The sequence below is a fragment of the Oncorhynchus mykiss genome, chromosome 30 (assembly GCF_057628025.1).
Source record: "Oncorhynchus mykiss isolate SJ-2025 chromosome 30, ASM5762802v1, whole genome shotgun sequence".
NCBI classification, from domain to species: Eukaryota; Metazoa; Chordata; class Actinopteri; order Salmoniformes; family Salmonidae; genus Oncorhynchus; species Oncorhynchus mykiss.
Window position 1 is genome coordinate 32,281,706 of NC_143051.1, and position 25,612 is coordinate 32,307,317.

The window sequence follows — 25,612 nt, forward strand, 5'->3', positions numbered from 1 at the left end:
GCTGCTTGGGGTTTTAGGCAGTTTCTGTGTAGCGCTCTGTAACATAGGCTGATGTAAGAAGGGCTTTATAAATACATTTGATTGATTGATTGTGACTTTACACATTGCACTCTTTTAGAGGTAGTTAGCAAACCAGGCCAAAGACTCCTCAGACACCAATCCTCCTTAACCAATCCACAAGAATGGAATGGTTTACCTTATCAAAAGCTTTGACCTAGTCAATAAAGATAGCAGCACAACATTCCTTAAAGTCAAGGGCAGTTGTGACATAATTTAGGATCTTTAAAGTTGCAGTGACACATCCATAACCAGAGCAGAAACCAGATTGCACATCAGAGAGAATACTATAGACACCAAGAAAGCCAGTCAGTTGTTTGAGTTTTTCCAACACTTTTGATAAACAGGGCAAGATAGAAATTGGCCTATAACAATTAGGATCAAAGCTTGATCTCCCCTTTAAATAAAGGACGCACTGTGGCTGCCTTCGAAATACTGGGAACCTCCTCAGAGAGGAGAGAGAGGCTCGGTGGTGACATGGGCTGCAACCTTAAAGAAGAAAATATCTAAACCATCTGACCCAGATGTTTTTATTAGGGTAAAGTTTAAGAAGCTCCTTTTGCACTTCAGACTCAGTGACCGCCTGCAGGGAGAAGCTGTGTAGCGGGGCAGGAGAAAAAGAGGGAGGAGCATCAAGACTAGTCGCATCACACCGAACTCAAACCGGGCTGAGCACGTGTGCCATCGTGCATAGATGTACTTTGTCCCCCCACACCAAACGCGATCACGACACGCAAGTTAAAATATCAAAACAAACTCTGAACCAATGACATTAATTTGGGGACAGGTCGAAAAAATTAACATGTATGGCAATTTAGCTAGTTAGCTTGCACTTGCTAGCTAATTTGTCCTATTTAGCTTGCTTGCTGTTGCTAGCTAATTTGTCCTGGGATATAAACAGTTGTTATTTTACCTGAACTGCAAAGTCCTCTACTCCGACAAATTAATCCACACATTAAACAGCCAACCGAATCGTTTCTAGTCATCTCTCCTTCCAGGCCTTTCCATCGTTGAACTTATATGGTGATCGGCATCTAAACTTTCATAGTATTACCGGGAAAACAGTTAGTCTTTCAATCACCCACGTGGGTGTTAACCAATGAGGAGATGGGAGAGGCAGGACTTTCAGCGCGATCTGCATCAGAAATAGAAAGGAGTTCTATTTTAGCCCTTGGCAACGCAGACACTCGATGAAATGTTTAATCAATTAATAATAAAAATACTAGTTGAAAGAAAAACCTGGTGACACAAGGGGAAAAAATTAAGTAACTCTTGTCTAGCTGTACAAAGAACTAAAGATTGTTAGGAACGGTTAGTAAAAACAAAATACTAGTTAAGAAACTTGGTTAGCAAAGGTATATTATTGAAAGGACACGTGTCTAGCGAACTGTTCAATTAAAATATTACAGAATTTCGTATTTTTATTATCTGTAATTTGTATTGACTAAGGTGGCCCCAACCAGGACTAAAACTTAGGTCCAGCAACTCTCAACCCAACCCCTTAGCCAATACGCCAAATGTTCCGTAACAAGATCACAAGGTGTTGGATTAAGGTAAGCATACCCCTTTAGCCTGCATTTGCACAGGCCACAGGCACAAAGGAGGGATGGGGAGGCAGGACAGAACAGTTTTATAAAAAGTATTAGAACCGTAAAACATTGTTTGCATGTTTTATTAAATCATTGTTGCAAAATACAAGAGTAGTCAGTCTTTTTACACAAGTATTTTCTCTTCAATGGTATAAGTATACATTTTAAAATGCAAACATGGCAGCATAGATACATTTTATGCACATGGTAGTGGGGAAGAGCATTGGACGATAAGTCCATATTTGTTTAAATGAATGCCGGTAGCTTTCTCATTAGCATGAGACTTTCTTGCATGTTCATTAATGGGGACAAAGAAAAAACATGACACAAGGAGGAGAGATGGAGAGGTCTGAGATATCATGGTGGAGCAATTACCAATAAGGGAGAGTGAAGAGTTGGATAGCAAGGACGGGGAGATGGCTGTTCAGATAATTGATGGAAATCAGGCAAAAACAAAGATTCCACGGGAGGGGAAATTGGTGCAACAAGCAAGACCAGAGAACGCCAGGAGGAATAGCAGTAAGGGGAAGGGGAATGAGTAAGGGGAATGAGCCGAGGCAGATACAAATGTTTCAGCCACCAGAGGGCAGAGGTGAGGAAATTGTGCATGGCGATTAGTGCTAAAGAGAAGGATGTAGAGAGATCAAGACCAAACTGCAGAAATACTACTCACCCACAACATTATTCATTGCTTTCAAACAAAACTATCAAACCATTTGTTACACCTTGGTGCACACTTTCTTATTAGTCTGGTTGTGCTGCAATGGTGTTTTTACATCCAAGTACATTGCTGACAACAAAACTGCATTTAGCAGTAATAGTTTAAATATGAGGGTCATTATGAACATTCATTACAATTCATGAGGAAATACAGCAGTGTTGTGAGGCGCATTCCAGTTTAAGTTCCGCATTTATTGAAATTAAAAAAGGCAAACTGAGAAAACGAATACCGATATTCAAATAGACAGAAAACAAATAATTTCCTTTCACACAAATGACTAGTTTGATTACATCTTAAAAAAAATCTGATTTTAGGCCACCATAAGTAAATGGTTGTCTCAGATAAACAAATTCGTAGCTATCCTACAAAACGTATACAATATTGGCAACAAAATAATAGGTGCAGTAATTGCATTTTAAGAAACATTGTATTGCTCGTCTTCTGTGCACATAAATCCAACCTGTTTTAGAACACATACTGTAGTGAGTGCAGTTTTACGCTTAATTGTTCAGCTTACTTCCTTAATTTCTCCAAAATAAAGCAGATTAACAAACATTTACATACTAAAAATGACGCTTTCAAACATGAAGTTAAATACTTTTTCACAAAATAAAAATCTGTGTGCTTGTTTTTAAAAAGGTCAAAAAAATTAATAAAAATACAACTTGAGGCACTTCAATGGTATGGACTGTGAAAATAGGCTTTGCTAAAATAATTGTGAAGGCTAGTTAGCAACAGTTAGCCAATTCAAGATGTTGACATCCTAGGAACCCACGGCATTATGCATACTCAATGTAGTGTGTGTATAGTACAGGTATGTTTGTAACTTCTGAAAAACTGGGTTGGTAGTGCTATAAACAGCATTCGTGACCTGATTGTCAAATGATAAAGTAATCCCCTTTTCCTTGTTGACAAAAAAAAATCAAATCATATATTGTACAGAAATTCCTCAACAAAAGACGTATCCTTTGAAAATATTCTATAATGTACAAGCTAGTTCAACCGGTTGATGTTTCAATCAGAACAAAAATAAAATACCATCGAGGTAACAGTTTACATTTTCCTTGGTTTTATCTTTTGCCAAAATTGTGAAACTTGAAGACTGACAACATGATTTGTGTTTTCATTTCAGCTTCCAACAACTCCATGATAAATGTAAACCAATTGACTGCAGTGTAGTCCATCAGTGGGCCAACAGGGATGAGTCTATGAGTAACTTGCAATAACTCATGTGAATCACATACACTACCTGTCAAAAGTTTTAGAACACCTACTCATTCAAGGGTTTTTCTTTATTTTGACTATTTTCTACATTGTAGAATAATAGTGAAGACATCAACACTATGAAATAATACATATGGAATATGTAACAAAAAAAAAGTTAATTAAACAAATCAAAATATAGATTTTGGATTCTTCAAAGTAGCCACCCTTTTCCTTGATGACAGATTTGCACACTTTTGGCATTCTCTCAACCAGCTTCATGAGGTTGTCACCTGGAATGCATTTAAATTAACAGGTGTGCCTTATTAAAAGTTAATTTGTGGAATTTCTTTCCTTAATGCGTTTGAGCCAATCACTTGTGTTGTGACAAGGTAGGTGGGTATACAGAAGATTATTTGGTAAAAGACCAAGTCCATATTATGGCAAAAACAGCTCAAATAAACAAAGAGAAACAACAGTCAATTACTTTAAGACATGGTCAGTCAATACAGAAAATGTCCAGAACGGAATGTTTCATCAAGTGCAGTCGCAAAAACCCATCAAGAGCCATCATGAAACTGGCTCTCATGAGGACCACCACAGGAATGGAAGACCCAGAGTTACCTCTGCTGCAGAGGATAAGTTCATTAGAGTTACCAGCCTCAGAAATTGCAGCCCAAATAAATGCTTCACGGTGTTCAAGTAACAGACATCAACATCAACTATTCAGAGGAAACTGTGTGAATCAAGCCTTCATGGTCAAATTGCTGCAAAGAAACCACTACTAAAGGACATCAATAAGAAGAAGACTTGCTTGGGCGAAGAAACAGTGAAATTTGTCTTTTAGTCTGGAGTCTAAATTTGAAATTTTTGGTTCCAACCGCTGTGTCTTTGTGAGATGCGGTTTGGGTGAATGGATGATCTCCGCATGTGTATTTCCCACTGTAAAGCATGGAGGATGAGGTGTTATATTGTGTGGGGGGGGCTTTGCTGGTGATTTATTTACAATTCAAGGCACACTAAATCAGCATGGCTACCACAGCATTCCATCGGGTTTGGGCTTAGTGGGACTATCATTTGTTTTTCCAACAGGACAATGACCCAACACACCTCTAGGCTGTGTAAGGGTTATTTGACCAAGAACGAGAGTGATGTGGTGCTGCATCAGATGACCAGGCCTCCACAATCCCCCGACCTAAACCACATTGAGATGGTTTGGGATGAGTCGGACTGCAGAGTGAAGGAAAAGCAGCCAACAAGTGCTCAGCACATGTGGGAACTCCTTCGAGACTGAAGTTGAGAGAATGCCAAGAGTGTGCAAAGCTGTCATCAAGGCAAAGGGTGGCTACTTTGAAGAATCTCAAATGTAAAATATATAACACTTTTTTGGTTACCACATGATTCCATATGTGTTATTTCATAGTTTTTGTCTTCACTATTATTCTACAATGTAGAAAATACTTTCGACCGGAAGTGTACATTGGTTTAACTTCATCTCAAACAAATGTTCAACCCATCAACGAAATCCATCCTGCGAAAATACCTTGCCATCAAATGCAACTACTTTTATAAGCTCATAATACATTTTCAGAAGATTATCTGGTAGCTCAGTTGGTAGAGCATGACGCTTGCAGTGCCAGAATAGTGGGTTTGATTACCGGGACCATCTGTACGTAAAATGTATGCACCCATGACTAAGTCATTGGATAAAAGCGTCTGGTAAATGGCATATATAATAAAATAGAGAAGGTTTTCAGAGATAGAGATCAACTAAAATCATGCTGCTGATGCTTGTTGCAATTGACTCGAGATCAAAAAAATAGTTTACAAGCTGTTAAGAGTTTGGGGTGTTTGTTTGTGCTTCTTTTTTCTTGTGCTCATCTTCATCATCCCCTAGGAATAGCAGGGGGAACATTCCGAGAATGCATCCGATTGTGACTCCAATGCCTTTTCCCTGAGAATAATGTACTATTAGGTTATCATAACTCTTTGAACATGGATAACTAGTAACCCAGCCATCCTCTAAATATCTCAATTTATATACGGCCAGTTTCTCATAACCAGATGAAGATTTTTAGTCCAGTACTAAGCCAGCCCATAAAGATCATTTCTAAACACTCACCATGTGCGAGCTAACCCTGGTCTGCCACATGTCTGCCTGCTTGGGGGTCAAGTCAGGAACCTGCATCCCTAGCCTGGAAGCTAGGATTTCCACGTATCCTGCAAGACTGCCCACAGAAGGACAATATAAGAAACCCAGCTATGGTAGTCATGTACATTTTTTATTACCCTTCCATTTCAAGGTCAAATTTGAATTTTCACAGAAAAGAAATTCACACACTCATTTCATAATCATACCCCCCCACCCCCGAAGTACTTGCACAGCTTTGATAGTTCTATCACGGTCTAAATATTAGACCTAATGGAGGAGTGGTTGGTCCTCTTACCCAAGTCCAGCCAGGTCTGAAACCAGGTTCCCAAGAGCTGCAGCTGTAACAGAAGGGGAATAACAGGGATTTATGCATAGTCTTTCAACCAAACGATTCTCAAAATCAGTTCAAAAAGTTTCAATACAACTGCTCCTGTTCTTCTGATCTTTGTTTAAACATGTAACAATGCTGAAAGGCTGTTGATACCTAAAAAATAAAATTAAAGTTCAGCCACTGTCTCTACAGTTTGCAATTAGATCAGTGTACTGAATTGTATTATCACTCCATTTCATTAGCATCAGGGAGCTCTCAAAAGTCAGCCACAATATTGACCAGCCCAAGGAACTACTTAGATCTGGCTGCTTTAAACCCTGATAGCGTCGTGAAAACGCTGCTTGTGCATCACACTGGGATAAGGAGCAACCATAAATTGCACTGGGGTGAGGATGTGTAGTGGCACTATATAATAGCACTTGGTAAATTATGGATGAGATGAGCCAATTTCAAGCACAATGAATTCAAGTAGATCGATGTGTATTAACATGAGCCAGCATTAGACAGCGCTGACTATGAGAATTGGATTTGGCAAGCATCTATATGTTCTTGTACTCACTGATTAAACCATTATTTCTTGGATAGTGGTGATAATGCAAAAGTGAACCCCAAGGTGCTAGAGTGGTCCAAGAATTCAGTTCCACACACTAGTGTTGCATCCCAAAATGCGTTTTTGTTTTAGTGCACTAAAAAGTATTTTGGGGAGCATAAGCAGAATGTGAGTATCGCAGTCTAACGAATCCAAAACCTTGCAAAAGCAGTTGTTTGGGACTGATCAGATGTGCTCAGTGGTCAATCAGTTAAATACAGATTAATTTGGCATGAGGGAAACATAGTCTATTCTAAACAAAAGCATCCCACAATTCTCGGGAGATGCTTTAGCCCAATTGTAATAGCTGCCGTAGCCATCAATGGAAAAAGCAGATATCAAATAAACAAAAGTATTTGTCAGTTGAATTCCATTCAGGGACAGTAGCCTACATGCTTCCAAAAAAGTAGCCTACAAAATCCATCAGGCCCCATAGTGGAGGGTAAAATGAATGCCATCTGTCACAGGATGTGGAATATACTCGACTGGGTATACCATCATTACCTTCCAAATCAGATGGTCGTCCCAATATGTACTTTTGGTTTCACTCTGAAATCAGGACTGGGGTATCTTTTGATGTGGTATCCATAGCAACAGTTAATGTACCCCATTGGTAAGAGGCTATCTAGACTGTTTATTTTGCTCTTTTGGTTATACTGTAAGATAATTGACCCCTGTAAGGGTGCTGTTTAAAATGTTATTTAACCTTTATTTAACTAGGCAAGTCAGTTTAAAACAAATTCTTATTTACAATGACGCCTACACCGGCCAAACCCGGACGATGCTGGGCCAATTGTGCGCCGCCCTATGGGATTCCCAATCACGTCCGGATGTGATACAGCCTGGATTCGAACCAGGGACGCTTCCTGCACTGAGATGTAATGCCTTAGACCGCTGCACCACTCAGAATGTTGAAGTATTCCAAGTCGACCAATGTCCATTGAGGGAGCTGCTGCTACATTTGAATGTTTCAGATCACAATCAATCTTACCTGCCATGGTCGATAGTCCAAAGGTGACCCCTATAGACAACTCAATCTGGGTTCCCTAAAAGTCAAAAGCAGAAATATTACAATTGTTTCTTGGTGTTAGATATTCATGTTGACTTCCAAAAACAAAACAAATCTCAATTCATCCTCCCATAGAACATCTACAATGTAAAATACATTTCAAATGCTAATTTAAAACTAAACGATATGTAAATTCAACCACCTAAAAAAGTAATACCACTTACCGCCGCAATCATGATGGCATTGTCCAGGAAGCCAAAACCAATGAAGGGGATTGCATTGTGTAGGAGCACTGCAAGCAAAATTGTAAAGAATATTAAAAATAAAAAATGTCTTATAGTTTGCTGCTAAAATCAATCTGTCTTGGGAGTTGTCTCCATCATATGAATAGGAATGTTCCTGTTGAGTGATGCGAGTGACTGACACTTACCCTGTCACTAAGTGACTCACACATGCTTGTTTGTGCCTGCCTGCCTGTACTATATGTTTATGGGGGCAATGTACTACTGACAATTTCTATACTGTCAAACAGCTTGGCAAAAACTAGCTCAGTACCACTGTTCGAAAGCTGACACTGTCATTTTCAATGGCTGACTCGAACATCTCCCTACACACACACTATATTGTTGGTTATTTTGAGATAAATAGCACTAGAGTAGAGCGACTGGGAAACAAAGCTGATGAGACAATTAGACTCTTTTCCAAGGTGTATAATGTGGCTACGGAAGGGACGACCTTTTTGATCCCCACTGTGAAAACTTTTGAGCTATAAATATCTCTATGGTACAAAAAACATTTTATTCATAATTTGAGTGACAGTTTTCATCTTACCGTATCTGATCTGAGCTTGAGTAAGCGGTGAAGTCTCTTGCGTCTCTGAAAGGCAAGAACATCAAAAACAAACATTTATATTTGCAAAATTATGTGCACTTGGGGAGATCTTTAAGATCCTAATCCACCCTCATTTTTTCTCTCCCAGAAAGCTTGGCACAGATGTGTTTCTGCAAACATTCCAGCATATTATTCACTGTATAGGCCTAACGTTGAATGAACTACTCCGCTCTAGCCAAGAGGTGCCAATATTCAATGGGAGAAAAAAATATTGGGTAGGATATTCAGTAAATGTGTTTCTGTGTTAAGTTATTGTACTACTAGTCAGTCAACTGTTTTGTGGGAGTGAATGTGGACAGGCATGCACGTCTCCCATTACTCATCATATAACGGTAGTTTTTTCCCCCCATTCATTAGTAGTAGTCAGGTGTTGGAACCGGTTTAGGGAACAGAAAATACAAATTATTAGAGGAACAGAATCAAAACTGTAAATTAAAGTCCCGTCCCCCCTAAAGGCTTAGACTTTCAGGTTAAAAAGGAACGACATAAATCGGGTACTTTTTGGGGGTTCCAACTGGTTCAGAACTTTATTTTGCAGGTCGGAACAGTGGAACAGAAACAAAAAAATAAATAATGGTACTGTTTGGTTCCAACCCCTGGTTGTGATAGTAGCAGCATGGGTCCAGAATGGAAAGGTGATTTATTTCCATGTCTCATAAAATAGATTGAGTTTGCAATTCCAGTTTTAGATGCATTTGGTCACTAGAGCGGGTTGCACTCTGGGACGGTGGCCAGGTGCATCCTGGGTGAATTATGGGAGACAAATGCCTTTAGCCCCAATTGGGTCCTTCATTAAGAGTTCAGTTTTAAAAACAAACACACAAACCCCAGCACAGCGCTAAGCAGATTCACAACTCTAAATGTGACCATGGTTGGAATAGGTCAAAGATGCTCCCTTCGGACAGAGGGGTTGGGGCGCTATTTCTGGAGGGGTAACCCAAGACTAGGGTGAGGTGACCCCCAACTGACGCAGTTAAATGGGGATGGAAATACAATTGATGTCATGAAATAGCCTACTTATTAAATCAAAAGCAGCAGGCCAGACTGCTCATGAGTGCACAGCCGCTCATAAAAGAGAATAGGTTTTCAGTGTGGACTATAGAAGCCACAAACTTATGTTGCGACTGAAAGAAAAGTGCTTGAGGGAGAGTGAAAAATGGGACGTGAATGTCCAGAGCTTTTTACCTTTGTCGCTCTAAAACCAATAATAAACATGTTGGTAGTGGCTGAGGAAACAACACCATCTGGCACAACAAAGGCTTATGGTTTGATTTAATTTCTGTTGACTCATGGGGGGAAAAGACTGGGCGGATGGGAAAATATCCCAAAACTTCTATGACTCCAAAATTGATATCTGTGCAATCTGCAGCCAGTAGATGTTCAATGAGAAATAACATAAGGCTACATATGTCATCTGCCACTCCAATGTCCTCCACTTCATTCATTTCAGAGGAATCAGTGAGACCTAGACAACATAATTTTAGAGCGATATCAACACTGCATTCTAAATTGCCTTTCTGAACAACTGGCACAGCAGGCAGCAGTGCTGCGATGATAGGTTGTTTCCCTCAGAGCTTAGCTGGAGTGGTGCATCTGCCTCTGCCTAATTACAGAGCTGTCTATTCATCTCGTCTGTGGCAATCGTCACCATCTGCCAGCTGTCACAGTTCTGAGGAACTGGCACTTCTCCAGCAGCCAACACATCAGATAAGAGTAGCTGTACCTGCTGCTAGGAAGCAAATTGGAGAAGAGGTGTGTTTGTGTCTAGTCTCTGATGGCCAATTTAATCTCCATAAAAGCAGTGAAAGTAAATATATCCTAAACTAAATTGGAGAGGAAAAAAGGAAATATGTGCCAAGATGTTTTGTTTGCCAGTGAACAATGGGCAATGCAGCCAGATGCCATAGATTGTAAAATGACTACATAGCTCAAAAAAGCCTGAAATCTGCTAAAACGATTTGACTGAAATTGGAGTTGCAGACAAGACTGTTAATTGCTTTTTAATGGCTTCTACGGGAGGGAAACTGCATTTATTCAACACACTTCTAACCACTCCAAATTAAAAATCAACTTATTATTGGTATATTGGCATAAAATGCTGAGACATGGTCTTGCCATTACAGATTTGGTGCTGGGTGAACAGACAATCATCCCTTGATCTGTTCATTATGATGCTTGGCACATAGTTGCATTCTTGTTTGGATAACAGGGTTATCATTTCAAAGAGCCCATTACTACAACGCCATACTGCCTTGATATTCAATGCAATTTCTGTGTTAAAAGCTGTTCAAGCTGATGTCGTAATCACAAGGCTTACAAATAGTGACAAGATTGTCAAAAAAATTACTAGGAAGTTATTTGAATCACTAAGCGATTCTCCTGGGGATTTCTTGTTGAACATGAAGACAGAGTGACATGGAACAAGGCAGCAGTATCCGACATTCTGCCAGCCTCAGCCCGGTCAATTCCTGCCAGTCTGCACAGCACGATATCAATCCAGAGCATATCGGACTGCTTTTCTCTACCACATCTCCGGATTCCTACCGCAAGCTCTGAACCTTTCCTCTGGATCATCGCAGCTAGCTAGCTGCTATCCAAGTGGCTACTCCTGGCTAACGTCTCTATCCCGAAGCAAGCACCAGTAAGCCTGGAGCTAGGCCCATCTCCTTGACGACCCGAAGAGAGCCATGAGACAATTCCTGGGCCTCAATAACTTTTGCAAATTGGCCTGGACCCTTTGCTGCCGACACGGAGCCCCGCCGAGCCATCACGACTGGTCTGCCGACGTAACTGTCCGAGGGGGTCCACAGGCTCTCCCGTTGCGATGTACCCCTGAGGCCCATCTGCTAGCTGTCAATCGCCGTGTCACCAGCTCGCCTAGCTACTCACTGGACCCTATGATCACTCGGCTACACATGCCTCTCCCTAATGTCAATATGCCTTGTCTATTGCTGTTTGGTTAGTGATTTTTTCCCCCCTTATTTCACTGTAGAGCCTCTAGCCCTGCTCAATATGCCTAAGCTAGCCCTTTTGTTCCACCCCCCACACATGCGGTGACCTCAACGGGCTTAAATGGTGCCTCTAGAGACAAAACCTCTCATCGTCACTCAATGCCTAGGCTTACCTCCACTGTACTCACATCCTACCATACCCTTGTCTGTACATTATGCCTTGAATCTATTCTTCCACACCCAGAAATCTGCTCCTTTTACTCTCTGTTCCGAAAGCTCTAGACGACCAGTTATTTTAGCCATACTCTTATCCTACTCCGCCTCTGATGTAGAGGTTAACCCAGGTCCTGCAGCCTCCTGCATCCCTCCCATTCACCAGGCGCTCTCATTTGTTGACTTCTGTAACCGTAAAAGCATTGGTTTCATGCATGTTAACATCAGAAGCCTCCTCCCTAAGATGGTTTTATTCACTGCTTTAGCACAATCCGCCAACCCGGATGTCCTAGCCATGTCTGAATCGTGGCTTAGGAAGACCACCAAAAACCCTGAAATTTCAATTCCTAACTATAACATTTTCTGACAAGATAGAACTGCCAAAGGGGGCGGAGTTGCAATCTAATGCAAAGATAGCCTGCAGAGTTGTCATACTATCCAGGTCTGTGCCCCCCCCCCAAAAAAAACGAGCTTCTACTTTTAAAAATCCACCTTTCCAGAAACAAGTCTCTCACCGTTGCCGCTTGTTATAGACCCCCTTCAGTCCCCAGCTGTGTCCTGGACACCATATGTGAATTGATCACCCCCCATCTATCTTCAGAGATCGTACTGTTAGGTGACCTAAACTGGGATATGCTTAACGCCCCGGCCGTCCTACAATCTAAGCTAGATGCCCTCAATCTCACACAAATTATCAAGGAACCTATCAGGTACAACCCTGAATCTCTAACTATGGGCACCCTCTTAGATATCATCCTGACCAACCAGAAATGTTCTTACTCTTTCAAATGACTGCTCGATTCACACTGCAGACATTGTGTGGGCTAGGTTAGGAATGCTGTGTTGCACATGTAGCGCAAAATGTTATGTGGCGTCATTACGTCATATAGGTATGCACAGTAGCTTTGACATTTTATCTTTGCAGTTAAACTAGACATTGGGCCGAAACCGATGTTGGCATTTTTAGCTAAAATCAGCCGATTCCGATATGTTCACCGATATATCATGCATCCCTAGTAGAAATGGTAAGATAAATTGGCATTCCACATGAGAAAGTTTGCAGACTCCACATGTAGCATATTACCGATATCTTCAGGAGAGTAATGGCAGAAACTGCGAAAGCCAGCAGGGGCGGGAGGAGAATAGTTGGGTTCTGGTTAAGTTTTTTTTCTCTTCTGCTTATCTAGATCTCTGACGCCCTCAAGGCATCAAACTATAAGCTTAAAGCATCAGACAAGCTCAATGGATATAGTTGATTTTATTAAAACACATAGGGTGTGTCTATGTGGAAAAATATGAGTACATTTGTTTTGCAATCGATTGGTTGAAAGAATAGACGACTGTCGGTCAAAAAAGTTTTTTTTGTTTGTTTTTTTAAGTCGGAGACAGCCCTAGTATTGAATTGGTCAAAAGTTTGGTATATGGTCCCAAATTCTTATCACGCAATAATTCTCCAACCTTGTTGGATGCATTTGCTTTTGTTTTGGTTGTGACACTGCGGAGCCGGCCGAGAGATAACACTCAGAAAACATACCTCAATCCAGGCATGAGAAATGCATTGTATTCTGAATAGTCACAATACAATATACCAAATATTACACAGAGAAGTACCGTCAATCTTATCTGTTTCACAGTTGGGGTACGTTTTCCAAGCCATACCGCAGCTCTACCGCATCTTAATCTAAATCTGGAATCCTATTCATCCCCAGTGCAGCTGTAAGCAAGGGGTCTGAATCTATTCTGGCTATAGAAATGGGAGAGGGGGCAGGTTACAGGCAACGCCTTGGAAAGAGGTATGAATCATAAGTGGCCTCCATGCTGGTGTCTCCTAACCCCACCCAAACGCCTTGTGAAAATGTTGCTTTCTATTTGAAAAGGAGCAACACGCCCACCATGATTCTATATATATTTTAAGCATGCTTGAAAGATTAACGTTTTGACTTCAATGGCCTTCTTTTAACCTTGCTTTAAATAAAACAAATCATGTTCAATGGTGGGCGAGCGTTGCGCCTATTCCCTTTCAATGATTGCATTTTTTGGCTGCACCCCTACTCACTTTGGTTGGGCGCCCTCCACTTATTTCTACTCATCTCTGAAAAATTTGGACTATAATTTATCTGAAACCATATCCATTAGTGACCCTTGAAATTGGACATAACTTGATTACAATAACTGTTTTTTTTATCTTACCTTGTGCTATAGCTATGGACTCAAAGCTCTGCAGTTCTTTGAGTAAACATGTTCTTTCTTTGGGGTGAAGGCTGTAGATGAATTCTTTTGCTCTTTTTGGAGAGTTCAGGTGCTCCCGCTGCTCGTTGAGTCCGAGCGTTCCCATCCAACAGCTTTGCACGCGGGACACCTTCAAAACCTTTCCGGCAGTGACACTTTCCAGCATTGCTCTTGCGGAGACTGTGTATCCTAGAGTTCTCTGAAGACAAAGCTTGAACATTGTGGCAAAAGGGGCAAATGTGTTGTTCGTACAAATAAAAAATGGTGTATCCCAAAAGCCTTCAAATAAGATGGATAGGTTCTCCTCCAGTTTGACATTGAACAGCACTGCCAACCAGCCAATTCGAAAAACTAGCTAGCTTACTGTACCAAGGTGTTTGCTGTAGTAACGTAAGTAGCCAACATTGAACGCGTTAGCGTAATCATTTGAGAGCAGTCAAACTAGCTAAACCACACTAGCAAGTAAAGTTAAACTAGCTAGCTATTATTGCCAAATTGCAACGTTACTTTGTAGATAAAGTAATGCCCATGCAAAGTGAAAGGCCACTCTTCTATTATTTTGGAAATACTAATGTAGTTAGCAAACTGCAGTCGACTCCTGTTGCATTTCTGGAATAATAGATTACTAAATGTGCTTGGCAAGACAGAGCAGTTCGCGAAAGGAAAACAATAGCCAGCTAGCCAACTTAAGCTAATTGCACAAAACCGCATGTCACCAAAGACTCTGGCATGCCTGCCAATATGAGTCGACGATCCGTAAGAAAATAATATTGTGGCGTCGGGTCCACAATTTTGGGCTTGAGAAAAAAAGCAATTTCACTGCAAACGTCCGTGCAATTCCTCAGAAAGTCTTGATATGGCCCAAAAAACTGATCTCAATGTTATGAGCCGAGTCATCGACTGGAAACCTTCCTCGATTACTTCCACTTGCGACCCATGTAGTTGTTTTTCTCCCAAATACCGTATGGTTTCTCTTCTCGTGTTCTTCCTCGATCATCATTTACTACATTGAGCTGACATTTTCACATATCATAGATATATTCATCTAGCTAGATTAATTATTCTTGCTACCACGTCTCCAGAGATATTTGTTGGTCCAAGTTTCATCATGACTGAGCTCCGCCTCGAGTAGTAGTAAACCACATCTCCCAAAATGCAACACAAAACGTATCAAATTTAACTGAATCAGTCATTACAAAATGTATATGTCCAATGTACATACATTCGGCTAAATGGGTAATAAAATATCCAACAACTAGGGAATCATCACATGCTGTCTGTTTGTAAAACAAAGTTTATAAAAATGCTGTAATGTTACCACCTTGTGGTTTAAAACAGGATGCGCTACTCAATTTATTTCGAGGCATTATTACATGAGTAGCCATGTGTGATCAGTAGTACCTTTGTTTTGCCAAAGAATGTGTAAAAATGGCTGCATTGTCAAGTATCTATGTGAGGATTCAGCATTTGGTTTGTAAGGTTTTAATTTGGTTTGTGTGTTGTAGGCAGAGTTGGAAAATGTCGATCCCTTATCCCTGCTAGTTCCTCCTAGGTACTTGTCAAAACAGCTCAAAGTTCATCACTGCTCATCATATCATGCTGTGATGAAAAGGGTGCATTTACTAGTGTTTGAATGTATTCTTGGGTACTTACTGACCAAACCACTTTAAAGCTATATTGAAAATAACATTGTAAACTTTAGTTTCTCTGGAAGCTGTTGCCATTTTTAAATAATGTAATTTTAGTTGTGTTTTAAAACTGCAATAGAGTGGATTAAAGCCCATTTATGTTTGATCCGACCATGTGTTCGGAAGCCTGGTATGGAGGGTGTTACGCAATAGGCAATCATCTGGAGGCATGCAGAGGCCAAATTAAGCTCTGTACCGCATCGTCAGACACCTCTCAAATTTTGTAACAATGCGGAGGGCTCCGTGTTGACATGATTGGTTGACCGATATGTCCTGTATAAACACAAACTCTCTTCCTTGACAATAGCTCTCATCCGCTAAACGCAAGAAGTGAAGGGGTGCAGAAAAATATTCTTGCCTGAGTTACGGACACTATATCGGTCCATCAGCACTCTTAAAGTGAACTGACAGCATTTTATATTAAAATCTGTTCACACCCCCAGGAAGAATTACACCTTTTAAAACATTTTCTGACAAGCAAGCACGTAGATATGGTCATTTTCATAAATTCTTAGAATGTTTGGGAATGACGTATAGTAAGGCATTTGTGAAAATTATACAGCAATATAGAGCGGGAATGCGGCCCTGCGTTTGTACAATTAATAGACAGTTCAGTGAATAAAACATCTGTCTCGTCCAGAAGTCTACGCAGACCGGTCCACCATAGCAAATCAGAGCTACAATAGGCATTTACGTAAACAAGCTATTTGCCACACAGGCCTGCCATCATTCACTTTGAACTGGACTATGTGTTTACAGGCAGTTGCAACAACGCAGCCTTTAGATTAGAATGCATTCACCAGAAGCCACAAATACACCTGAATGGATTTCTGAAAATATGTAAATACCACGGGAGTCCTCTTAGATTTAGGAACTTTACAGTCTTACTGATCAAACAACCATGAACACGTAGTCTCTCTCTCCCTCAGTTATGCACATCAACAACAAGATAAGGGACATTAGCTAAACCATCTCAAACTTTCAGCAAGTTGCCCGTTAAAATTGCACTGATAAATGGGGACTTGTAGCCTACTCGTCCTTCTGCAGCTTGCCTGCCAATGCATTAATTCTTGTCCCAACCAAACTCCCACGCTAACTGTCTAAAGTTGGCTAACTTTCTAGCTACTTCCAGACACAAATGAAAGAACGCCTTACTCTGACCATTTTAATCGCCCTAATAGAGCTGGTTTGGCTGTTTACATGTTAGGCAAAAAAAGTAATAGTTATGTTTACTGACACCGGTCATATCTAGCAGGTGTTGTGCGTTCATAAATTCGGTTATTCTGCGCCCTGACACACAGACGAGAGCGCTCTGAAAATCAATGTAGATAGATAGTACATTTCTTGCATTCGCAAATTCACTCAGGCTAACTGGATAACAGTTGTTCAAGTTTTTGCTAGCTAACCAAATGACATCTGCATCTCTAGCCATCGAAAAACGATATGAGGGGGAAAAGTCAGTCACTCACCCACTCCTCCAATGACATGACATCCTCCTAGCAGCTAGTTAGGCTCAGTGTTTTTAACTTGGTACATCAATTGATACTAGTTTATTGGTACTGGTAATGGTAATGACTGACCTGTGATCATTGCCCTTCGTTACATTCGTCCGTTTTTGTCCAAAATATTGAGTCATTGAAACAGAAAGTGCATCCCGAATGGAGGTAGCAAACAATGTACCAGGCCAGCTGTGATTTACAACCTGATAGCAATATTTTGTGGACTATCAAGAAATGTATTGGTGAATTATATTAATCTGGCAGTCACCTCCATCCATCTATTCTGCCAACAATGCCTAAGTGTACATTTTTAAAACCTCTTAGTTGGTTTTATAGCATGAACTGGGAATTTGATATTGTTTTACTGATATTAAGGTTTTTCTGTTTCATATCTGCAAAGTAGTTAAAACGCTGTCAGTTCAACTTTAAAGGTGCGGTGCACTGCTTTTGTAAGAAGAAAAAAAATGCCCCAAAAATATTGTTTTAAAATGGTTTATATTCATATTTTCAGGCGGTGCTGTAGCACCCTCAGCACCCCTACTTCCCGCGGCTATGGCTACAACTATTTGAAGTGAGCTAGTTGAAATGCAGAGATCATTTAATTAACACATGGTCTGATCAAAACATGGTGCAATTTCAGTTTCAAGGTATGACTCAAACATCTGTTGAAATCGAGTAAAGTACAGTCAAAACACTCATTTGAATACAACATCTTTTCTAAGGGAACGTGTTTTTATTACATGTACAATAACGTACACAATTTAACCAAGGTCACACAAGAGACCAGTAGTAATGATAAGAGGTATATCAGTGATTACAGTAGCACGTCACGTTTTAATTAAACCTCTTCTTAGCGCGGCGCTGCGGAACCCCTCTCGGCTCCCAGCTTACCTTCTTTCAGCAAAACAGCAAACACATGACCAACGGCATCCCTACAAAACACGAGGAATGTGGGTCTCACACTGAACTGCACCTCTTGGGACACCCAACCACCTAGGCACACTCAGTCATAGCAATTACACCTCTGCAGCTAGCCCAAAGACAAACAAGAAAGGAAACAAATCTAAAAAGAGAAAATAAATGACATCCCTGATATTGAGAAAATTGTTTTTAACTTAAATATATATATAATATATTTCTCTCTATATTCTGATCAGTCCCCATTAGAGTCTGTGTCATCATTAATATAGTCTTCCTCTATAGGCGTTTCCCTGTTCTGTGTCCCCCACTCATCCTCGTCATACTCAATACTGTCATTATCCTCCAGTAGTTCATTCTCAGGCTCAGCCCCACCTGCGGCTGCTTCGTCCTCTGCCCCGCCGGGCGCTGCAAACTGGCCTACATCCCCGCCTGGCGCCACGTAGCCGTTGTTGTTGGAGAAGGGTGCCTTGTCCCGGACCTCCTCCTCAATATACACCTTCTGGTGGCACATGGGACATGTGTCCTGGATGTAGAGCCACTTACGGAGGCAGAGTGCGTGGAAGTAGTGTTGGCATGGGGTGATGCGCGCAGACGTGGCAAACTCCTGGTAGCATATAGCGCAGACGTCCTCAATGTCGCGCAGCTGGTCGCCCTTCACCTCCGGCAGGGAGTTTATCTTCTTGACGGCCGTACGCCGGTTGATGAAGGTCTTCCAGCCGTTCTTAGCCTGCAGGTAGATGTTGAAGTAGGCGTGGAGGCACATCATGCAGGCGCGGATCTTGCTGCCCGCCTCAAACATCATGGTGTAGGCGCCGTTGCCAAACATGATGACGCCAAAGACAAACTCGATGACGCTGCCCATGGAGCGCACGTAGTAGACGTAGTCGTCCAGCTTCTCCCACAACACGTTGTAGTAGCCATCCACCATAAAGAGGCCGTAGACCGTCAGCGACACCACCACCTTGAGGCAGAGCTCCACGCAGAAGGCAGTGACGGCGAACAGCCAGGTGTTGAGGGCATAGTGGTGCCACAGGGCGTAGCTGAGCACAACAGGCAGCACAAAGAGACAGAGCGACACCAGCAGAACCGGAAAGTGGCGGCGGAAGGAGGAGACGTGCGAGGCACTCAGCGACATGAGCACGGGGTCCGTCATGCCATGGATGAAGTGCAGGATGGCAGTCAGCAGAAGGCACATGTTGCGGCTGAGCCGTACCAGCCGTTCCTCAGGGTCCAGACCACTCAGGCCCGTTTGCAGGGCCAGGATGAAGAAGAGAACGGGTGCCACGAAGCCCAGCCGCTTGTCCTCCTCCTCGGTGGAGCCGATGAATGCTAGGATGCTAAGCCCCAGGTAGTGCGCGATGGAGGAGATGACGGCGCTCATGCCCAACACAGTCAGCATAGAGTCACAGCCGCTGATGATGAGGTTGCTGAACAGGTCCCAGAAAACGTCCCACGTCAGGTAGCTGTGGTCGCCACTCTCGTGCCGCACCACCTTGACCACGTAGACTAGGATGATGGCCTGCACTGTCATGCGTGTGAGCCAGAAGACACGCAGCACATCCGGGAAGCGGATCCTCTTCCAGGTGTCCTCCACCAGAAGCTGCAGCCCGTAGATGCGGTACATGTGACGCACCAGCAGGTAGACATAGCGGCAGGAGTAATAGAACCACTTGAGCTTAAGGGCCAGGCACACAGCTGTGTTCAGAGCCAGTGCCAGGCCAGAGGCCACCGCTACCAGTTGCCGTACATCCACGGGAAGCTCGATTATGAGTCCCAACAGCGGAATCATGATATCCAGGACCATAAGAGCAGCAAACACAGACTGAAGGTTTAGCAGCACCACATAGCCCATGCCAAAAAGGAGTTGCACCACAGCCATGCCCAGCCATAGGGTGGGCCCATTTCGTGGGAGGAGTCTGAAGCCCAGCGCTGCTTTGTAGTAGGCGCTGTAGAAGTCTATGTGAGATGTGGCGTAGTAGTTGATAAGAACGGCCGCCACTCCCAGGAGCACAGCGAAGAATAGTGTGTAGACCTTGAATAGGGCCTTCTGTGATAACACCAGGACCACACTGGAGACCGTGATACCTGAAACAAATTGAAACCATATTGTCAACATACAAATTGTTTCTGCAGTGCATGCAACAACAAAAATGTTTTACCTTCATGCCATCACAAGAAATAAACCCCGTACTGTATAACAAGTATTGATTTATGATAAGGTTTAGATCTACAGTTAGCTGGAGAGGAATCAGTCATTTGGCAATATCTTACTGTTTAGGCAAACTATTTGCCAGAAAATACCGACCCTACCATTACTCTTCTATGTATCCGTGTGCATAAAGGTCTAATGGAGTATAATGGCATATCCCATCAATGCATCGAGGTATGTTTTCCGACCCATATCTCACGCCGGCTCCATGGTGTCTTAATGTAACCATGATTGCGTTCCTACCCCAGTGCAGCTCAGTGTAAACAACCACAACAGTAGGGTCGGATTCTTCTGGCAAGGCAAACTAAAAATGTGTCTGAAAAACATTACATAGGTCTAAATGACATGTTTGCAAGGAGGGAGTAGTATGGTACACTACATGGCCAAAGGTATGTGGACACCTACTAGAACACTAGCTGCTATAACTGACTCCACTCTTCTGGGAAGGCTTTCCACTAGAAGTTAGAACATTGCTGTGGAGACTTGCTTCCATTCAGCTACAAGAGCATTAGTGAGGTCAGGCATCGATATAGGGCGATTAGGCCGGCTCGCAGTCGGTGTTCCAATTCATCCCAAAGGTGTTCGATGGGGTTGAGTTCAGGGCTCTGTGCAGGCCAGTCAAGTTCTTCCACACCGATCTCAACAAATTATTTCTGTATGGACCTCGCTTTGTGCACGAGGGGCATTGTCATTGCTGAAACATGAAAGGGTCTTCCCCAAACTTTTGCCACAAGGTTGAAAGCACACAATAATTTAGAATGCTGTAGCGTTAAGATTTCCCTTCACTGAAACTAAGTGGCCTAGCCCGAACCATGAAAAAAAGCACCAGACCATTATTCCTACTCTACCAAACGTCACAGCTGGCACTGTGCGCATTGGGGCAGGTAGCGTTCTCCTGGCATCCATCAAACCCATATTTGTCCATGGGACTGCCAGATTGTGAAGGGTATTCATTACTCCAGAGAACGCATTTCCACTGCTCCAATGGCGGCGAGCTTTACACCACTCCAGTCGACACTTGGCAATGCGGCTGCTTGGCCTAGAAACCCATTTAATGAAGCTCCCAATGAACAGTTATTGTGCTCACGTTGCTTCCAGAGGCAGTTTGGAACTCAGTAGTGAGTGTTGCAACCAAGGAAAGACGATTTTTACTGTACAGCACTTGGCAGTCCCGTTCTATGAGCTTGTGTGGCCTACCACTTCACGGCTGAGCCATTGTTACTCCTAAACGTTTGCACTTTACAATAACAGAACTTACAGTTGACCAGGCAGCTCTAGCAGGGCAGAAATTCAAAGAACTGACTTGATGGAAAGGTGGCATCCTATGACGATGCCACATTGAAAGTCACTGAGCTCTTCAGTAAGGCCATTCTACTGCCAATGTTTGTCTATTATGGAATGGCGTTTGGATAAAGCTAGCTGGCTGCTTATAACGTTAGGCGGTCGAACAAATAATGCCTTATTACCAACGCGGTATTGTAAACACATTGTTCATGGCCAGTGTGTGCTTGTTTGCAGATTTTTTTAATACAGTTTGACAGTGGTGGCGCTTGGCTTGCACGTGCACTATTTGACAATCAGGACCTGGGTATGACTGCATGTCATAATAATTTAACACGTTCATTAATTTTGTACATAGTTATTACACAGTGATTACACTCACTCGTATTTCATGTCACAACGATTCATCGATATGTATGCTATGATGCTGGTAAAGTTGTCTCGCGCACCTGCCCTTCCCCAAGCTCTGGACAGTGCTGGTCGTAAAAAAGCTAGCTAGCTGTAGGATGCAAACAATGTTCTTCCCCAAAAACGACAATCTGTTTCAGTAGCTATATAGTTAGCTAGTCATCTAAAATAACCCTAATTTACAAGACAGTTCTTATTTGATTAATGGTGGTCGGACCCATCTATGTGAAGCTAGCCACAATAGTGGACTTTGTGGTTAGCCTTCAAAATTGACAGTGATGCAATTGAATACAAATAGAATTGACATCATAATTGAATAGATCATGTTAAATGAGGTTGGAATGTTATTTGAAATCAAAAGATAATTTGTTAATTTGACAAAAATCACTATTAGAATTACACTGGGGCATACTTATTTCACTGGTCCAGCCTTACCTATGGATTGTGGATCAATGAAATGGGGTATTAGTCTACTCAGTGACACCCAGAGAACATTAGTAGAGTAGCTCTTAGTGCAGGACTCTGAAACAACTTAATTGAGGCACATTTATTGTGTATTGAACACTAATTCAGAGGAAAAACAATACTGTGTTGATGTTTTGAAGTCTAATAACTCTGAGGACGTTGGGAAAAAAATGTTGGGTGTTGAGTAGACTGACACCCCATTTCATTGATCCCCAATCCTTAGGTAAAGCTGTACAGTGCAATATGAATGTCAATACACACCATATGCTGACTGGGGAGCCGATTTCACACAGTCACAGTCCCGCGATAAGAACTACAACGCTAATATTTGTGTAAACTCTTCACAGTTGTGTTCTGAGGGTGTCACAGACTAGACTGATACCCCATTTCATTGCTTCACGTTCCAACCTTGTTTAACATCATGGCATGATTTCACCAATTGTAACCTTCTGCATCGCTTTCAAAAGAGGTACTTTTATTTTGAAGGCAAACCGCAAATTCCACTAATGTGGCTAATCCTTATTGGCTAGCTTCATAACACATAACCCGGTCAGGTCGAGCCTCACTAGCCAGATGAAGCTAGCTGGCTGCTTGCTTATAACGTTAGCGTTTGGCGGTCGAACAAATAATGCCTTATTACCAACGCGGTATTGTAAACACATTGTTCGTGGCCAGTGTGTGCTTGTTTGCAGACTTTTTAGTACAGTTTGACAGTGGTGGCGCTTGGCTTGCACGTGCAAATTCAGAACATACAACAGAATTGTGTTATTTGACGTGTCAAATTAAAAGCTTATTTAACGCGTCAACGAGTGTTATTTGACATGCATCTAAAACCCCAAGCGACGTTCCATAGTCTACGGAGACTACATGCATGTGTGCTCGACTTTATACACCTGTCAGCAACGGGTATGGCTGAAATAGCTAAATCCACTAATTTGAAGGAGTGTCCACATACTTTTCTATATATAGTGTAACTTGTATACTAGGTAGGTAGGCTGTTTGTCACGCAAACATTGTGTTGGGAAAAAAGGCACATTGAGTTCTGTAAGCTAGTTAGACGTTTGTTTGACATCTAAACATGTTTGTCTGACAGTATTGACAAGACAAAATGAAGGCCACACCGTGAACTATTTGTCCTTTATGGACAACTGGTTTAGCTTATTCTTCACAAGTTTACTAACTACTTGGCCCTAAGTAAAATATCTTAAGACACCTGGCTGGCATTCATTTGTTAGATAGACAGGCATATGACCAAAATATTAGTTAAAGCGTTAGTTGGCTAGCTAACTGTACTAGGAAGCATACAATTCGTTGGGGTAGAGTTATTAGCTACCTAGCTGGCTAACAACTGCGCAAAACAAGGTCTTCGAGTTGTTATCGCTGGTAAATCGGCTTTGGAAGGAGTGGACTGTAGTCGAGGCCCTTCGCCATTTACGTGACGCGGCTCAGCCACCCTGATGTGTACAATAGTAACTAACTAGCTGTCAAGAGGGTGGTAATGGCTCGCATGTAGGTGTCCAAAACGAATAATTATCTTACCCATGACTCGGATTAAAATCTTCCCCGCTGTCCCGGCCCATCCTGACCCAGGATCATAGTAAGAGTTAAAAATGGCGTCGATAATAAAGATGCAAGGGACGCGAAGTGCCACATCCAGCACGGTCAAGGCTTGTTGGCCGATCCGGACATTAGCTGATGCCATGGCTTACGATGTAAGTCCTTGGAGGACTCTGTCACTCCGTTTTAGAGTTTAAAAACCCCAACTTCTGGCTTCTTTCAGTTTCAACTTCCCACACGTTATTTAACGGGGTCCGTACAATCCGCCATCTTCGCCTGTTGCTATGCAAAGAACGCGGAAGTTGCTAATCTTTTTTGAACCCCCTCGGACACAGATAGAACAATGAGACACATATTTCACCGGATGTACAAATGTGAAGCATCCGGTTGTCATTTCCTTTCCCTACCAAATATGGTGGTGAGAAGAAGCCCAGTGGCAGGCTGTGGGAAAGATGGAGCAAGATGGATTTGGCGAACAAGTAGCGAATTTTCTCATATATGAAACATTTGATCTCAGTACAGTTTTCTGTTTTCAAAACTATAATATGTTAAGAACAGAGTGGACTAAGTGTTGTAGATTTTATCCTTTGCCAAAGTTTCTAAAAGTTGCGTTTTTTAGAAGGGGTGCAAAGGGCAAATTGAGTTATTGCACACACGAACTTCACAGAGTAGGCGTTCCCTAACGGAAATGTGCTCTGCCCACCTCATTGCTTGTTCTTCCCACTAGGATTCATTTATCCCATTTGAAACGACAGGCCGTGGCCTATCTTGCGTTAGTTATAAAACATCTTTGCCTCGGACGTGAAAAGGTGTGGCCTGTGATATTGTCGACATGCCGTTATGGCACTTTCAAGACAACAGGGAACTCGGGGAAAAACCGAGGTCAAATCATAACGTCAGTGATATTCAGGTCTGAACGTTGGAGATCTAGAAAGATCTGTCGTTCTGCCCATGAACAAGGCAGTTAACCCACTGTTCCTAGGCCGTCATTGTAAATAAGAATTTGTTCTTAACTTACTTGCCTAGTTAAAAAAAAAAAAAACACAAGTTGGAGATTTCTGAGTTCCCAGATGTTTTGAATAAGATATTACAGCTGTTGAATAACTGGCTTTCAGCAGCTTTCAGTAAATCACTAAAAACATTTGAATGTATGTTTTTGCAATCGATGATGGTTCACTTCCAACTCTCCCTGGAACATAATTAAATGCATGAGGGGGTTCTTGCTCAATCTAAACACGCACAGATCAGTCAAATGACACCTGGCATGTTGATTCATTTAGGGACCGATTCAGACTTAGGAAATGTACACCTTTCCTACACACCTCTCAGTATTTGATATTCAGACTACCTTATGCAGTCACATAATGTGCTTTGCAGGTGTGGCTACCTTGCGAGCTCTGATCAATTTCATTCAACCACTGAAAACCCTCCCACTTACTGGCCAACAGATTTTCGCGTGGAGTTTTCATTCAATAGGGGTTTCAGCACATTTACAGTGGGGAGAACAAGTATTTGACACACTGCCGATTTTGCAGGTTTTCCTATTTACAAAGCATGTATAGGTCTGTAATTTTTATCATAGGTACACTTCAACTGTGAGAGACGGAATCTAAAACAAAAATCCAGAAAATCACATTGTATGATTTTTT

At 42.1% G+C, this 25,612-nt stretch overlaps 2 protein-coding genes across 2 annotated transcripts; both read right to left on the reverse strand.

The window, feature by feature from the left end:
• Positions 1–1,713: 1,713 nt before the first annotated feature.
• On the reverse strand, positions 1,714–15,240 carry LOC110488312 (transmembrane protein 65). Its single transcript, XM_021560502.3, has 7 exons — positions 13,897–15,240; positions 8,483–8,527; positions 7,876–7,943; positions 7,634–7,688; positions 6,018–6,060; positions 5,693–5,798; positions 1,714–5,524 (listed from the first exon to the last, which is right to left on the reverse strand). Exons 1-7 carry the CDS (start codon positions 14,153–14,155, stop codon positions 5,405–5,407), a joined length of 696 nt encoding a protein of 231 aa, XP_021416177.1. The 5' UTR covers positions 14,156–15,240; the 3' UTR covers positions 1,714–5,404.
• A 2,595-nt stretch (positions 15,241–17,835) lies between these two features.
• LOC110488313 (E3 ubiquitin-protein ligase RNF139) lies at positions 17,836–24,331 on the reverse strand. The gene is made up of 2 exons (XM_021560504.3): positions 23,946–24,331; positions 17,836–20,128 (listed from the first exon to the last, which is right to left on the reverse strand). The coding sequence occupies exons 1-2, from the start codon at positions 24,106–24,108 to the stop codon at positions 18,276–18,278; spliced, it is 2,016 nt and encodes a 671-aa protein (XP_021416179.1). The 5' UTR covers positions 24,109–24,331; the 3' UTR covers positions 17,836–18,275.
• Between the last annotated feature and the right edge of the window lie 1,281 nt (positions 24,332–25,612).

What these genes read in the sequence shown, in the direction of transcription:
- LOC110488312 (XM_021560502.3), bottom strand. Translation starts at nt 14,155, where the DNA reads ATGTTCAAGCTTTGTCTTCAGAGAACTCTAGGATACACAGTCTCCGCA. An exon ending in TCAAGCTCAGATCAGATACG is followed by an intron (nt 7,944 to 8,482) that starts GTAAGATGAAAA and finishes TTTTGCTTGCAG; the next exon opens with TGCTCCTACACAATGCAATC. An exon ending in TGGACTATCGACCATGGCAG is followed by an intron (nt 6,061 to 7,633) that starts GTAAGATTGATT and finishes CTTCTGTTACAG; the next exon opens with CTGCAGCTCTTGGGAACCTG.
- LOC110488313 (XM_021560504.3), bottom strand. Translation starts at nt 24,108, where the DNA reads ATGGCATCAGCTAATGTCCGGATCGGCCAACAAGCCTTGACCGTGCTG. An exon ending in GATTTTAATCCGAGTCATGG is followed by an intron (nt 20,129 to 23,945) that starts GTAAGATAATTA and finishes AATTTGTTTCAG; the next exon opens with GTATCACGGTCTCCAGTGTG.